At 39.6% G+C, this 17,984-nt stretch overlaps 1 protein-coding gene across 1 annotated transcript; it reads left to right on the top strand.

Moving 5' to 3' along the window:
• Positions 1-8,347: 8,347 nt before the first annotated feature.
• Positions 8,348-10,937, top strand: LOC140873979 (uncharacterized). The gene is made up of 3 exons (XM_073277259.1): positions 8,348-9,009; positions 9,058-10,849; positions 10,917-10,937. Exons 1-3 carry the CDS (start codon positions 8,348-8,350, stop codon positions 10,935-10,937), a joined length of 2,475 nt encoding a protein of 824 aa, XP_073133360.1.
• The last annotated feature ends 7,047 nt before the right edge of the window (positions 10,938-17,984 follow it).

The raw sequence follows: 17,984 nt of genomic DNA, 5'->3' as shown, positions 1-17,984 counted from the left end.
GTCTGAATTTTTTTTATTGCAGTATTCGTGTGTTGAAAAATTAATAGACCAAAGATAGTAGGAGTAATCCACATGGCATGAAAATTTTTTTCCCTTCACGTAGCTTTAATTTTGATAGTACATGAATAATATCCACTCTACTCTCTCCTCTATCCTCTGTCTTTGCATCTCTCCCAACGTTTTGTGTACTATGTGTATCTATGTGTGTAAATCCCCATCTACCATCTCTCCACCATCACCAAGGATCATCGGCAGACAGCTAAATCGACAACGGTGTTGACCGGCGATGGCTGTGATAGGAGAAAGGAGGAAGAAAAAGGCGGTGGTGGCAAGAGATGTGGCAGCTCTCGGAGACCGACTTCCAGCCATGAAGCATCCACTACCCGTGGATGCGTCCAGATCTGGCTCGATCGATGTTGCTCAAGAAGGGTGGCCACGCGAGGAGGGTGGTTGGCGGCGCGATGAAAAGGTGGCAATTGGCTCCCATCGATTTCCAGCCATGGAGTAGCTTCCAAGCTTTCTTGATCTGGCTCGATGGAGGCGGCATTATTCATGGCATTTCTCTGCGAGGAGCGTGGCCGCGCGAGGAGGGTGGCCGGGTGAGGAGGGTTGCTGCGCGAGGTGTTTTTGACCGAGGAGGTAGGAGCACTTGGTTGGTGGCTACTATTAGAGATGGGGTGGTAGGGCGATGGCGAGGCTGGAGAAGAAGGGGCGGTCGTGAGATCCATGAAGAGGAAGGAAGGCAACGTCGCGGATGTAGAAGAAGATCTTGGACCTCCGGTGACACGATAACGGCGCGGAGGCCGCGGTATGGTGGAAACGGCAGGAGCAGTGGCAATGAAGCAACGACGAAGCGATGATAGCGCGACGATGAATTCCTTGGGCCGTGAGAGGGATGGATAGATGCACGTATATACACACATATGCATATACACACATATTGTTTGTTTTTGTGTGTTTTTTATAATAATAATTTTATTTGTTTTTAAATGCATGATCTTCTTTATCATAAAATCGTGAGAAATTTTGATTTTCCCACTCTTATTTCGCTTTTCAAATATTAAAAATATTATGACTTGGTTAGTTTCATTGAGTAGTAGTTGAAAGGGTGTATTAGAGATATATTTTTAATATATATATATATATATATTTGGTGGGGTGTCCGTTTCGGGATAAGGTATTGTCCTTGAGGACGAATCGAAATACTACTTGTTTGTTGATCTAGCGGAACCTATCGATGATAGTGAATGTAATGAGTGAATTTTTACTATTTCCAAAAATTGGATCGCAGGGTATAACGTCGGTTATCGCTTTTTTCCACATACGGGAGTTGGACCGCAACTGCTATTCCGGTGGGTTTTATTTTTTTTTTTGGTCGTGATGGATTTTACACGGCCACTGACAAAAGTCGGTGATGGCTTGTTTGAAGCCCACGACGACGATGAGTTACAAATGGTACTCGCTGGAATTGCGAACGAAGAAGACGTAGCCAAATGATGTTCCTGTAGTATTGTGTGTGTTGATTCGGAGGTCATGTGATAGGACCGATTGCGCGATGGGTTGTCTAGGAGGCGGAGGATCCTAACACCTCTTGTCGGTTTAGATCACGACAATACTTCCGAACGATGATTTTTTTGGACACTTGTTAGAGAAAAGATGCGTTAGGATCGCCACGTATAATATTGTCGACGGTGACGTTTGTTAATGCCTTTGGGGTTTGTATTTTATGCAATCACTTGCGAGATTGCTTTTCTTACATTCCTTCGGAGTAGTTTCTTCGATGCAATCGCTTGAGTTTTTTTTATATTCCATGTAATCTCTTAGGTTGATACATTCAATGTAGCTCCTTGGGGTTATGATTTTTTATAGTCTCTAGGACTTGGCGAATTTTATATATTCATCATGACTTTATGAATTTTTTTTTTATAGTCACTACGACTTGATAAATTATTTATAGTCGCTATGACTTCATAGAGATTTTTTTTATAGTCTCTATGAATTTTCCTAAAATTTTTTTTATAGTTTCTATGACTTCGTCTAAATTTTTTTTTATAGTCGCTTTGAATTTTTTGAATTGTTTATAATCGCTACGACTTTTTGACTTGTTTATAGTCACTACGACCTTTTGAATTTTTTATAGTCGTTACGACTTTTTGAATTTTTTATAGTCTCTATGATTTTTTTGAATTGTTTATAGTCGTTACGACTTTTTGACTTTTTATAGTCACTACAACTTTTAAAATTATTTATAGTCGTTACGACTTTTTTGAATTTTTTATAGTCGCTACGACTTTTTGACTTGTTCATAGTCACTACGACTTTTGAATTGTTTATACTCGTTACGACTTTTTGAATTTTTTTATAGTCGCTATGACATTTTGACTTGTTTATAATCGCCACGAATTTTTGACTTGTTTATAGTCGATACGACATTTTGAATTGTTTATATTCGTTACGACTTTTTGAATTTTTTTATAGTCGCTATGACTTTTTGAATTATTTATAGTTGCTATGACTTTTTGAATTGTTTATAGTCGCTATGATTTTTTGAATTTTTTATAGTCACTATGACTTTTTGAATTGTTTATAGTCACTATGACTTTTTGTTGCGCTCTAGGAGAAATAACATTGTGCTTAACATAGAGTACTTAGGAATGGATCAAGTTCCCGAGATTTTGTCTCTTGGGAAAGTCCTGAAGCCACTCTGTTAGATGGTGAGGTATCCCAGGACTTTATTTTTGTCGTCTTGATCTTTTATAGCATCGTGGCTTAGGTAGTCCTTTAGGGCTGACAAAGCCTCTGATGGATCATGAGTAGCCTTAATGATTGCATGGGTCGTGACATATAGTTAAGCATTCGTTGATGGAGTCGTGTTTCTGCCTATATAATTGAATAAAAAAATAAACATATAAACGTAAGTTTATTATGAAACTTAAAATAAAGTAGAAATAAATAAAAAGTTTTGATCCGCAGAGCAAATAAAGTAGCATAATGAAATTTATTTTAGCTTGCATGTGTTTGCCCTCTGCGTGTAGAGTTTCTTTAGATTGGTATGACTCAAAGTTTTACGTTATATTTTGTCGTATTTTTCTTCTCGCTTTCTTTTTCCCGAGGAGTGCACCTATCAGCTTTCTCCATGCGTATGTATTTTTCGGCTCTATGCAATAGCTCCTCCAAGGTGTTCGGGGATTTTCCTACTATTGATTCCTTGAACCTTACAGGGCGCAAGTTTTGTTACATTACACGTGTAGGACTTCATGAACTGCGTGAGTAAACCATCGAACATATTTTCTCAAGCTTTCTCCTTCTTTTTAATGATTGTGAATAGGTATGCTGTTGTTTTTGGGTATTTGTTGTTAATCGAGAATTGTTGGATGAAGCACTGGATGAGCTGCTCCAGGTTGGCGATGGATCCGGACGGTAGCTTATTGAACCATGTGAGTGCTTGCCCTGATAACGTTGTTATGAATATCTTGCAGTAAGCAGCATCTGTGATGTCATACAAATCTTATTTTGCGTAAAACTTGTCAATATGATCTTGAGGATCACTAATTCCATCGAACTCAGGTAGGCTGGGGATTTGACACTCTAAGGTAAAGCTTCAGACATAATGATGATGGTGAAAGGGCTCCGACGTGCAGGCAGAATTGATGATGATTTTTCTATGTTGATATTTGTGTGGGACCCATATCTATGGGTTGGATTAGTGGATTTGTCTTCTTTGGAGTGGTCGCGAACTGTGTGGCTACTTGGTTCACATTATTTGCGAGTCGTATTTTTCTTAGTTCCCTTGGGATCTTTGCTATTCATTTTTTACGTGGTTTTCTTCGGGTCTTTGTTATCTGGGTCATGAGATGAGGAGCCTCCACTTTGAGCTCTCTTGTCGGTGCCTCGGCGTCGATGGGAAGCCACGAACTGAGAGACTGCTTCAGTTGCTGCGCGTGTGGATGTTCCTTCCATTAAGGCTGTTATCGTTTCCTGGGTGAAAATAAATCCAGGAGATGGTTTAGAGATGGGAGGTGGGCCTCCATTGCAATTGTTTCCTTGAAATATTTGTGATGGAATATGCATTCTCAATGATGCAGTGAAAAAGTTCCCACAGACGGAGCCAAACTGATGTAGCGAAAAATTGATGTTACCCAATTGGAGAGAATCTGGGTAATTTTTGGAGACCTGGATAGCAGGATTAATACTCGAACTGTTCCAAAGATTGAACTTTGTGGGTTGTTACCTGCATCACAAAGCAAAGTGAGTGGCGCCAGAGGTTTCCTGGCGAAGACACTCCGATGCTCAAGTCTGTATTTGCTCAATAAAAGTTCTAGAGAACTAGAGCATGTGACTATATAGTGCGTACCTTAACAATGAGAGGACTTGATCTATTTATAGATAGTCGGAGAGTTTCATGGGCTTGAGCCTCTATGGGCTTTTAAGAATTTATGGGTCTTGATAAAATGTTCAAATAAATAATTAAATAATATGAGACCCAGATAGATTGAGTCATTGAGCTTTGACCCGGGAGAAAGTCAAATTAGGTCATAACCCATCAGTCACGATATTTACTTAGGGATGCGGTGTCAATGAGGAACAAATAGACTACAGTTTAAATATCTAGTAGTGCGAGTGATGAAGCGTGTCCAAGGATGGGGACACAGATGGTTTTCAGCATGGGGAAAGAAAGTTCTTATCAAATCTATTATTCACGCAGTACCGACCTATGCCATGTCTTTCTTCAATATCTTGGTTCATATATGTGATGAAATTAAAAATGAATGTGTCAATTTCTGGTGGGTTGTGGAAGATGGTAAACGTAAATTGGATTGGCGGTCTTGGGATTTACTTTTCCAGCCTAATACTTGGTGAGGAATAAATTTTCACAAATGATGGATTTTAACCGTGTTTTGAAGGGTAGATATTTTAAACATGAGAGTATTCTGAAGGCAAGTCTCAGAAAAAATCCATCATACATCTGGAGGTCACTTGTCTGGAGCAGAGATATTTTAGAAAATAAATTATTGTAGAGAGTAGGTGATGGAAATCCAATTAGTATATTTGAGGATAAGTGGATAGCGAGCATGAAATCCAAGATTGGAGAGCCGCTGGTGCCGTGGAATAATGAGCAAAACTTCAGTACTTTAATTAAGGATGGAGTGTGGGATACAACTTCTATCTCGACAAGATTCAATAAATATGTAGCTAGGGAGATTGTTAAGATCCTGTTGCTCTACTCGGTCTTGTCTGATTCACAATTCTGGAGGTTTGACACCAAGGGACAGTACTGGGTCCGTGGTGGCTGCCTACTGCAGCGTGGACTCTTTGATGCGCTATTGAACCAACGGCTTTCCCTTGAAAAAATTGGTGATATTTTCTGTGGAGCCTCCCATTACCCCCTACAGTGCGGATTTTCTGGTGGAGGGCGTCTCACGATTGCATTCAGACTAATCAGAATCTATTGTTTCATCATGTTTCGATTATCGGTGCTTTCTCACGATGTGATTTTCCTTTTGATTCAAGATGTCATTCTTTGTTTCGATGTGCTGCTGTTAAACACCTTTGGAATAGTACCATTTGCATATTGGTTGAAATATGCCAAAGGTGAAAATATAATCGAGTTTTGTTTATGGATAAAGGCACGGTTGACAAGAAAATGAGTTTGAGGAATTCGCTATCCATGGTTGGGAAATTTGAAAGGAAAGACAGAATGCTATTCAAGGAGAGGGAGAAAATAAATACCAACAAACATTTCTTGGAGCTATTCTTTGCTCACAGATTTTTGTAGATCAATAATGGGAAGGGTCATCCCTGATGCAGAACAGAGGCGACACAGTGAGAAATAGTGGGGAACCGCCTGTGATGAGTTCTCTGAAATTGAATACTGATGTATGTGCGAATGAGCATATGAGCAGATTTAATGTGGGTGGAGTAGTAAGGGACACATTAACAAGGAAGACTTTTGTTTGTATTTGGAAAACAAATCAACCAGCCCCTCTTAGTAGTGCATGGTGAGGTTTTGGCTATATTAGAAGGGGATAAATATTTTATAAGACATGAATTTTAAAGATTTTCAGGTTGTTATGAATTTCTTACTGGCAGTGCAAGCAGTCACAACTAATTAGAAAGATTTGGGATACCTTGGAAGTGTGTGCCACAGTGCTTCGAAAGAGAATTCAAGAACCGGTTATCTCAAATTTTATTCACGTTCATTGGTCGGCTAACTTTGTAACACATAATTTAGCTAGTTTTGGTGCTTCCTCCCATTCCTCGTTCGTTTGGATGAATGGTGAGTTTCTCTTTTGGTTGATTAGACTTATAATTGACGATTTCAATTAATAAAAGTACAAGTTCTCCTTAAAAAAAACTATAATTGAAATCCATTGATTTCAAATCCATCAATCAAACACCGCCTTAATAATAATGTGATTTGAAATTTGAGAAAATTATTTTTTTCTCCATTAACTTATCTATTTTTGGTTTTGGTCCATTAACTGTTAATTTTTTGATTTTGGGAAAACTAAAATTTTGGTCTTGTATGTTTGTCACTTTGCGATTTCGGTCCTTTATATTTTCATATTTCATTTTCAGTCCTGCATATTCTGATTTTTGGTAATTTTAGTCATTTTTCTTCGAAAATGCTTACATGACACTATACACGTCAGTTCCACATCAGCATTGCATTTGTGCCACATCAGCACCACATCGGAAAAAAGACTAAAATTACCAAAAAATAAAGATAGCGAACTAAACTGAAATCAGAAAATATAGAGGAACGAAATCGCAAAGGGACAAATATACATGACCAAAAAAGCAATTTTCCCTTTTGACTTTGGAGCCATAGCTTTTAATTTTCGGTTATTTTGATCCAATTACTGACGTACCAGCTAGATACGAAGCATTTTCTGGTGTCACATCAGCATTTACAGATGTCACGTCAGTATTTTCAGGTGCCACATCATCCGTTGGACCAAAATAGCGAAAAATTAAAAATTAGTGTCAAACTTTGAAAAGTTAATGGATCAAAAAAAAAAAAGAACAATTTAATGTACAAAAAAAAACTATTTTCCCTTGAAATTTATGTTTCAAACCACTCCATAAATCCAAGTCCATCTTCAGAATTAAATTAAATTATTTTATTGGTTATTAATGTGATCTTTTATGTGTTTTGTATTTTAATAATTATATCACAATTAAAAGATTATATATATGTGACAATATTTTATTTAAGCACTTCGGAAATCTCCCAATCCAAAAATAAAAGCAGGCCGTGAATTGGGTTGTGTCGAATAATTATTGGTAACATGAATTAACTAATCACATGATAAGATTTGTACAGTTGCACGTACATATCCATTATTCTATATCAAATTCATTCATCAAAACAAAAATTTTAGGTGCATCCATAATATGAGGAAGCAGATCAATGGTGTAGATTGATCTGCAGATCAATTGATTTGATCTGCAGGTCAAATCTACACTGATATCATATTACGATACCCCGGGTGGATTGGACCCGGGAAGATGGTATTAGCTTCTCGGGACAGCGGAGCAGGTCCTAGCCCGACTATCTTTAGGAAGTGTGGTGATATCATATTACGATACCCCGGGTGGATTGGACCCGGGAAGATGGTATTAGCTTCTCGGGACAGCGGAGCAGGTCCTAGCCCGACTATCTTTAGGAAGTGTGGTGATATCATATTACGATACCCCGGGTGGATTGGACCCGAGAGGATGGTGTAACCGCAACATATTAAGGAACCCGGGACTGGGGGGCAGTAACCTGGGATCTACGAGGAAGGCTTAACCTGGGAGGCCTTAGCACTCAGACCGATACAGGAGATCGAAAGGAACCCGGGTAAGGAGCCTGGGAGCTAGAACCTCCCGGAGTAAGCCTTCGGAAGTTAGGAAAGGAAAGGAAAACCAGTGGGGCCCCGGCCTTTCTATTTTTAGGGCCAAGAAACGGCCACATTTATTTGAAGTGTGTCACGTTCAAATCACAAATCCAATCATTACTAAACACGATCCAAAGGAGTGGGCTCTGTCCAGAAATTGTGGAGGTCTAAATCACACGTGATAACCATCTTATCATCCTAAAAGTTGTCAGTAAGGCCATACCCAGTAATCATTGAGGACCCGGGTGGGCGAGTATAAAAGCCCATCCTGGGGGGCAAGGTAGAGAAGGGACTCACTCTCTAAAAAATATTGGTAGAACTTCGTCTCCAAACGGATAAGATATTCATATATTTTGTATCTTCACCTACCTTTTCCGCTCGGGAATTTACCCATCCCTGGGCAGTCATTTTGTGATAATCGCATCATTGGTGCCGTCTGTGGGAAGTGAGTCTAAGGCATAGATATGACCATCATGCATGATCCTGAAAGCTCTTGTCGAACAGTGGCTGCACTCCAGAAACAAATGAACACTATGGTGGACGCGGCTGTACAAAGAATCATGGCGATACAACAAGGAGAAAAAGAAGGCCAAGGGAAGGATAATGAAAAGGAAATAGAAGGGGAAGAAGAACCAGGGCCGAGGCCCGAGAAAGAGAAGAATAAAGGCATACACGTGGAGGAGGAGGGAAATTCACATGCAGGATCGGCAAATGTCACCATGGCAGGGGAGCTGGAAATGTTGAAACAAAAAATACAAAAACTGGAGAATACTGACCCGCGGGAATCTTTGCGGGTCAAAAGTTTGGGCTGTCCCTTCTCTTCGGAAATCATTGGAGAGACATTGCCAGTCTATTTCAAGTCCGCCAAAATCAAGGAGTATGATGGCAGCGCTGATCTCAAGGAGTATGTAACCCGGTTTGAAAACGTGGCAATGTTGCATTGCTATGGTGATCAAATCAAGTGCAAGGTTTTTCTAACTACCTTGGTGGACTTCGCCCAGAGATGGTTTGAAAATCTGGAAGAAGGAAGCATTAAGACTTTCAAAGAATTCCGGGAAGTCTTTTTGCAACACTTCAGCAGCAGCAAGCGATACAAGAAAACCACTCTTAGCCTCTTCGAGATAAAGTAGCTAAACGAGGAGTTTCTAAGAACTTATATTAAAAAATTCAATAGAGTGGCCCTGGAAGTGCCTGCGTGTGCACCTGAAACCAAAATCACTGCTTTCACGCAAGGGCTTAAAGAAGGAGAATTCTTTCGGTCTTTAGTCAAGAGGGCTCCCAGATATTTTGAGGACCTCTTGGCTCGAGCCGAGAAATATATCAATATAGAGGAGGCCCAGCGACAGAAGAGGGAAAAGGACAGGAGGGAAGAACAGAAGGAGAAAGGAAACCAGAGTAATCAAGGAAGAAGAAGGCAGGATCAACCAGGGAGGCTTGCCGCTTTTGCTCCTCACAGGGTAACTCGGGATAGGGAAATCCACTTGTGTGAGGAGAATGTTCAGCCGTTACCTCCAAAAAGGCTGGGAAAATACTGTTCGATACACCGGGTTAACACACACGACACTAATGAGTGCCGGAGGCTCATCGTGGAACCGGGGCAGCCTATACCCGAAGAAACAAAGCATGTGGAGAAAAAAAAGCGAGGACGACCCTGGATACCCCGGTTTGACACCCCGCGAAACAATAGGCCCGACCCCTCAAAAGCCCAAGAGGTAACGCCACGGGGGCCTGACAAAGGACCCCGAGAGGGATCTTCCAAAGGGGTGATCAACATGATTTCGGGAGGATCCACTGACGGGGACTCTAATAGGGCTCGGAAATCTTGGAGCAAAAGAGAGGTCCTGGGAATCGAGGCCCGGAGACCAGATCCCTGCCCAGTCATTACATTTGGGCCTGAGGATTTGGAGGGAGTGTGTCTACCCCACAACGATGCTTTACTCATCCGAGCGCAGGTGGCTAACTATGACATAAGAAGGGTGTTTGTGGATTCGGGGAGTTATGTGAATGTCATTTTCCAAGATGCATTTGAGCAAATGGACTTGCGGGGATGTGAGGTTAACCCTGTAAAAACATTCCTGTATGGGTTTGCAGGACATACCATTCGGCCTAAAGGAGAAGTGAGGTTGCCTATTATGTTAGGATCGGGCGATACAAAGAAGACTGTCATGGCCCTCTTCACCGTGGTAGAGGCCCCATCTTCCTACAATATTATCTTGGGAAGGCTGGCCTTAAATTCCTTTAGGGCTGTCGCTTTCGCTTACCACCAAAAGATCAAATTCTCGGTGGGGGATCGAGTGGGCGAAGTAAAGGGAGATCAGCACTCATCCCGACGGTGTTATGCGGACACCATCTGGGTGGATAACAAGAGGGCACGAGGGACGGAGAGGAGAGATGGTTCCAGACAAGAAGAGGTGTGCACGGTAGGAGAAGTAAAAGAAGAATATGAGGAGGTGGAGGTAGTGCTTGGACAGCCCGAGAAGATCGCCCGGGTGGCTCGGGGAATGGAGCCTGCTTTGGTTGAGCAATTAAAGACCTGCCTGACCCAGAACGCGGATGTGTTTGCCTGGTCTCCTAAGGAGCTAACTGGAGTCCCGACCCATTTGGCAGAGCATAGGCTAAATATCCTCTCAGGATCCCGGCCCGTCAGGCAAAAGAAGAGACACTTTGGGGCAGAAAAAGACAAGTTCATTGCTGAGCAAGTCCGGAAACTTCTGGAAGCAGGGCACGTTAAAGAGGTACAGTTTCCTACTTGGTTATCTAACGTAGTGCTGGCACCAAAAAGTACAGGGAAATGGAGAATGTGTATAGATTTCCGAGACTTAAACAAAGCCTGCCCCAAGGACTGCTATCCCCTGCCCCAGATTGATCAGTTAGTAGATTCTACCTCTGGTTATGAGCTGCTTTGCTTTATGGATGCTTACCAGGGATACCATCAAATTCCCCTGGCTAGGGAGGATCGGGATAAGGTCAGTTTTGTTACGTCAGGAGGAACGTTTTGTTATGTGGTTATGCCTTTTGGGTTAAAGAATGCAGGAGCCACCTATCAAAGGATGATGGATCGAGTTTTCAAAAATCAATTGGGCCGGAATGTCGAGGTATATGTGGATGATATTCTGATGAAATCCAGGACCCGGGACCATTTTATTCCTGACTTGGAAGAAACCTTTTGTGAGGCCTTGATTCTAATCTTCTAATCTCGGAACTAAACAACGATTTCAATACAAGAAACAAGACTAAAACAAATAAATTTTTTTTTTAAAAAGGAACAGTGCCCGCTTGATCGGTAAAAACTTACCGATCGAGCGGCAGCAAAATGACTCATCCTCTGCCTCTGAACAAAGGTGCTCGCTCGATCGGTAAGATCCTACCGATCGAGCGGCACCAATTCTGCAGAAAAGAACATATGCTGCTCAACTCATTCAATTCCAATTCTTTCAAACTAACACCATTCAACATGCAACAATCATCCAAAAATCATGCATAATCAAATAGAAGGTAGTTCTAGAGTTATACATTCATCCAAACTAATAGAACATGATTTGGTTAAGGGTTTACAACACCAAAATACAACAAGAGTTTGAATACAATTCAACTCCTAAAACCAAGGGCCTCACTCTATCCTCTCAATCACCTAGCCATGCTGCCTCTGACTCGGTCCTGTCCCACCTGTTGCCAAGTACACATACAAAAAAAGACAACAGTCGGATAATCCGGTGAGAATACAATTCCCAGTAAAAGAGACTATCATGCAATATCAACAACCATATCAAACATGATATGAATCAATTCTCACATATATCACTTCAAGTAAAATCAATCCTTCATTCAAGTACTGAATTAAAATGATATGCATGTCTTTAAAACATCTGGATTATCAGACTCAGATAATCAATAGAATTCTTCTTTCTTTCTTCGGTTTGGGATCCCGTGGTTAAAATATCCAACAATCACACCGAACTCCCCTCTCGAGGTGGACGAGGCATATTTTAATCCTCTAGACTCCAGAGCATTATAAAGAGTTTATTTGACAAGGTATAAAATCTCCAACCAGGTCACTCAACTACAATCTCTAGATCGTCTAATCAAATTGAAATGATTCGAGGCTCAATATGAATGCATATGTCATCTCATGCATTCTAATATCATTTCAATCATCAATTCATGTAGGCATTCAATCATGCTTTCATTCATCAATTCAAATAATCATTCAATCATGATTCCAAATAAACATTCCATCATGATTTCAAATAAGCATTCAATCATGCAAGTATGTGAATTCTTCGGAACACTCGAATAAAGTCTAATTCAAGTTAATCGTTCCATTCAAGTCTAAGTCGTCTTTTACCTTATTCGCTTCGAAGGTACTTCAATCTGAAATCAATAATAAGGATAATAATCAATATCCAATCAAATTCATTCAAAACACAATCACACTTCTTCGATTGATAAAATAAGAAATTCGATACTGTACCGACTTCAATCTTCCAAACTGACCAAAGCTACTATCTCGCAACTCTGTTGACTTCACTTCAATCTATCATAAAAAGTCAATATGATCAATATCGACATCCAAATGCTCAATCAACCTCGATACGATCAAACTATTGAAAGATGTTCAAAACTCAAACTGACAGCATAACGGCTATAAACTGATCAAACCGGAAACGCAGACAGCAAGATATCAATTCAATAAAATCATAATCATCTCAATATCATCAAAACAATTCAAATCCTTCAAATCTAAAATCTCCATTTTCGAAATAACCTTCCAAAAATCAAAACAATTCCGAACGACGCTCTATTTCAAAACCGACAGAGAATAAACGACCAGAACTCTGCCAAGATCAACATACTCCAAACTCAATCGATTCTAATAACATCCGAAAATAGAAGTCTAGTTGATCGAAGAAAAAATTACTATAGAATGAAGCTCTCGCAGCCGTGATCGCTAATCTGGCTTCAGAAATAAATTCCAACGGACGGATCGAGCTCGGGAGGAAATCTGGAAGTTTGAAGAACATGGGAGGCGCTACAATGGAGGGAGGAGGCGATGGGGAAGGAGATGAAGTGATGAGGAGACTAGTCAAGGACTCCAATAATATAACAAATCCATAATTTGCATTTCAGTCCCTGAAATTTCCGAAAATTGCATTTTAGTCCCTGATCAAAATCGAATCGGCCCTCGACTTCTAAAAACTCTGATTATCTCAAATAAAGTCCATTAAGATAATTTTGGGGCGTTACAATTCTTCCCCTCTTAGAATCGATTTCGTCCTCGAAATCAATCACTGTTCTATCACAAGGTCGAGGATAAAGTCAAAGGACTGCAATAAGAATTTACATCTCGGAACTAAGTCCAGAATCTTCTTCCAATCAAACCCTGAATCTTTATTTTCAAACCGTTCGACATCTCAAACAATCAGAGGATGCCAGAATCTCTAGTCAATTAATTCATCAACACTCCGTCCGTCTATCAAACGTCAACTCATCGTCGTCAGAAAATTCTTCTAAACTCAGTCACAATTCGAATCTTCTTTATTTCTAACTCCTGTGACACAAAAAGTTCACAACAAAAGCAAGGAGATCTTCATCTCTCCTCGTACAACTTCTAGAAAGGTGCTTTCAATAGTAATCTGATTGCTACCGTTGTACGAAGTTTCCACAAAAAAACAAGAATTCTTCCAACTAGTGCTAAGTCGAGCACTACTACTCAATGCAATTCTTCTAAAGTTCGACTCATCTGATCTGGCTGTCCGTCGTTCTGAGGGTATCGAGTCAAAAGTAGTTGGAATAAACAACAAAAGTCTCTTCGAAGTCTATGCCGAAAAGGCAATGCATCAAGGATCTCAGTTTAAACTGACAGACTTCGGCAATTCATGACATCTGACAACCTCGGACAAGATATCAATTCTCTCCTCTACATCATAATCATTCTGAACAGACAACTGTAACGGATCCTGTCTAACGGTCAATCAAAATCAGACAGTAGATAAAATAAGAACAAATTCTTCGGTTCTAAACATCAGTTGCTGCATTAACTCCTTCTGTTAAAAAGATTTAAAACAGAAATCTCAATAAAAAGAAAACCAAGTACTGCAATATCATCAGTACTGAAACTCAGAATATAGAAGAATGGATAATCAGAAATTCCATCATCAGATAAACAGATCAAAGAAATTCATTCGTTCCGCTCAGAATTTCAAACCTCGAGATTAGTCTACAACCGATCGGCGTACAATTCTGAAAAGATTGTTGAAAACTCTTTACGATCAGTACAATTCTCATATCCAGAAAACAAGAATTCATCAATAAGAACTCCTAATTTCAACTCATACTTCTGAGAGATTCGGTCAACAGAAAATTCTTCAACAATACATGAGCATTCGTCAAATCAAACGGACTGTCAAAAGTTCAAAACGGCCATACCTCAATTCGGAAATGATTCTGAGAAAGCTCACTTCACAAACTTTCTGTAGATAAAACTTCGGATCTCAAATCAGTGTCGAACTCGTTCTGACAATCGGGACCAATCAAGAAGTTCAATCCGAACAACTTCATTCGTTCAATAACCACTGGCACATAAACCAGTTCAGGTTACAATAAAATACATCAACTGTAAAGTTTCGAGAGTTCGTTCATACTATTATGAAACAACAGTCATTCTACAGAATATAAACAAGAATTCTTAGAATCGAGAATTCTTAACAGAGTATTCCATCACTCGATCAACGATACTCAGGTGACATCTCATCTCAGACTCAACAAAGTAGCCTTGCTACGAAAATCATCAAAATGCGATCTCAATTCATTCTGAATCAGAATAGACTGTTCAGCAGAAATTCGGATCGCTCTCTCTCTGACTGCTGACAGTTCAAAACATCAAAAACCATACTTCGAACTTCATGCTTCATCATCCTCTATTCGATCTGATTTCTCAATTCATCAAACATCTTCCGATCATCTGGAAGAACTTTGAATAAACTTCAAAGTGCAAATCTCTTGATACTCTGTCTCAAACCGAAACATCTAGCACAACAAAAGTTATTTGCTAATAAGGCATCACTAAAACCCTGAAACTCATATTATACTCACATCTGCTCTATCTTCATCGGATTCTGAAAGGTCGAATCAGATTCCAAAACGTTCTCAATCTTCTCAATCAACTCTGATTCGAAGTCGAATGAAGGAGTCAAGATAAACATTCCATCAGTTCCAGACTCTATCAGAAGTGCAGCAATCATCTGTCAAAGAGAACAACTGAAGTAGATAAAATAAGATCAGATCATACAACTTAAGATCTTAGCGGTTACCATCAGTTCTCCAAATAACAATAAAAATTCGCAGTCAGATAAATCATTCTCTAAAATTCTCTCTCCCAAAACAAAATCAGTTCAGACTGCGACAATCAAAACTTCTATCTTCCTAGATCAGAACAGATTATTGAAATCTTCCAAGCAATAAGATCTCTGTGAGATTCAAATCGGAACTAACATTGCATCTCGAGCGTCTTCAAATTCTTCGATGCTCAAGATAATACAGATTTCTTCTGAACAAGAATAAGTCTCAATACTCAATAAGAAGAAGTGCAAAGCACCAAAAGATCATCAAAGATACACTGAAAGAAAAGCATAATCTGCTGAGTATTCGTCTAATCAACAATAAGAATTCCTCAAAGTATTCGCGATAGAACTCGCTAAATCCAAGAATCTTCAAATTCAGATAAGGACGTCGATCTAAATCAATTCATAACAGCTCTAGTCTTGAGGTATTCAATAAAATTCCATCTTCCCAGAGAAAAGATCGAGGAAAATACCACTCGGTCTCACGAGATTCAGACGTCTAAAGAATAGCATAAATGATCGACATGCATGAAAGAGTGGGTGCCCGGTGAGCCAACTTGTGGCTAAGGGCTTTGATGACTCTTTGTATAAACAATATTTTGTTTAATATAATTTACACTTTTATTAATGGCAATGACTTTATCTTTCTTCATATTGTTATATTGTGATATACTATTGTTGTTTTGATAAAGACCTTGAATATACTATAGTGTATGTAAGATGTGGTAGAACATGGAGATGTCTATCATGAAACACATCTTATAGTCACTGTGTATTCTAAACTGTTCCTAGTCGATTGAGCCGTCCGATAATAAGGATAAGGATCGCTCGAGTTTGAGACTAGCATTTGCGATGCAGAGTACCACGTTTCATTGGTAAGGAACATAGAGATGTTCGAAGCATGCAAATGGATATTCATACGATGAATGATCGAACTACCCTATCCGAACTTTCCAAGTGGTTATCACTTATCGAGTGGATAAAGTCCGCGGTTTTGGTTGTACACCATTAGTCCTTACTACTTGAAACATCATTGAGACTCTATATGCTAGTACTGTGTTTTGACTCGTTTACCGACTCTATTGGGGTCATCAGGTGTCGGGATTGGGTACAGTTACAACACATATAGGAGTCGATGCTTTGTTGTCAAGGATTTACCACATACTTGCGAGTGTGGATATCCTATGCGATCTGAGGAGATATTAGTGTGACGAATCTCTGGCCAGAGTACATGATGTGTTTTAAGAAATGGTTTCTTAGTAACACATGCGATGTCACTATTTGATCTTCAAGACGTATTGCATAGTTATCGAATCTCGAACGACTCTCGATTTACCAATGGTTGTTGATTCGATCGGGATATATGGATGAAGGGACCGTACTGTACGCTAACCAAAATCTATTGGTTCTTGCAGGCACTATCAGTGATACCTAGGGAATCATGGGGCGATGTTGCTAGGCGCTCTTACCATGATTCGATGGGCAAGTCGGAAATTGTTATTCCGAGTCACAAGGAGTTGTGAGCCCACGGCTAGCTGTATCCCTGAACCATTGAGGGTCACACAGAGTAATGGATTTTTAATCCCCGTTGAGATAGTTAAATTTAATGAACAAAGAAGTTGGACTTCTTAATTATGAGTAGAGGAGTAAGATTTCCTAAATTGACATAGGGATGGGCATTTTTGGAAATCACTGAATTCGGATTCAGAAAAATTTATCTTGACTTTAAAAGGTGAAGAAATGGTTTCTGTGCACATTGGTGAAATCGGTTTATCAATCGGAGTCATGATGAATTTTATATTAATTTCTGAACATGCGGGCTTTGCTTGTCGGGCTTGAACTTATGACTAATGGGCCCTAAGCTGTTAGCGGCCTACATTATAAATAAGTTATTGCAGTACAGAAATTAAAAACAACAGGTCACAAAATTTTCGAAAAACCCTAGTATTTTTCCTCTGAAGTGGCCGCCCCCTTTTCTGTTGGAAAACTCGGCGTTCAGATCAATTATGATTGATACCCGGTGCAGCGAAAGTTTAAAATTTTTGTATGGAACGATTCCATAATGGGTATCAACCTTACGATTAAATTGTGTGTGTAAAAATTAAATAACAATTATAAAATTTTTACCTTTAATCTCGAATCGAGATTTTGGACACCAACAGATTTCTCTGCTCTTGTTGTATATCTCTGGAACTGATGGACGAACTGTTCTTCAATCAGGTCCACGAATAGATATTTAATCCCTCTGCAATCTATCAGAAGTTTCTACGAAGAGATTAACGAATTTGATCCGTTAAACCAGACTGTAATTCAAAATCACAGGCTGGATTTTTCTCGAGTAGACAGGGAGGGGGGGGCGGCCACTCTTGTTAGAAAAATACTTAGGTTTTCGAAAATTGTGACCTGTTGTGTGTAATTTCTGTACTGCAATAACTTATTTATAATGTAGGCCGCTAACAGCTTAGGGCCCATTAGTCATAAGTTCAAGCCCGACAAGCAAAGCCCGCATGTTCAGAAATTAATATAAAATTCATCGTGACTCCGATTGATAAACCGATTTCACCAATGTGCACAGAAACCATTTCTGCACCTTTTAAAGTCAAGATAAATTTTTTTTCTGAATCCGAATTCAGTGATTTCCAAAAATGGCCATCCCTATGTCATTTTAGGAAATCTTACTCCTCTACTCTTAAATAAGAAGTCCAACTTCTTCGTTCATTAAATTTAACTCTTTAAATTTAACTATCTCAACGGGGATTAA

The sequence above is a fragment of the Henckelia pumila genome, chromosome 1, assembly GCF_033568475.1.
Source record: "Henckelia pumila isolate YLH828 chromosome 1, ASM3356847v2, whole genome shotgun sequence".
In the NCBI taxonomy this organism is placed as follows: Eukaryota; Viridiplantae; Streptophyta; class Magnoliopsida; order Lamiales; family Gesneriaceae; genus Henckelia; species Henckelia pumila.
This window is presented reverse-complemented; position numbering and strand designations above follow the sequence as displayed.

Coding starts and splice junctions, on each gene's coding strand:
- LOC140873979 (XM_073277259.1), top strand. CDS start 8,348: ATGACCATCATGCATGATCCTGAAAGCTCTTGTCGAACAGTGGCTGCA. Junction 9,010..9,057: donor CTTAGCCTCTTCGAGATAAA/GTAGCTAAACGA, acceptor AAAATTCAATAG/AGTGGCCCTGGAAGTGCCTG. Junction 10,850..10,916: donor CTAGGGAGGATCGGGATAAG/GTCAGTTTTGTT, acceptor TAAAGAATGCAG/GAGCCACCTATCAAAGGATG.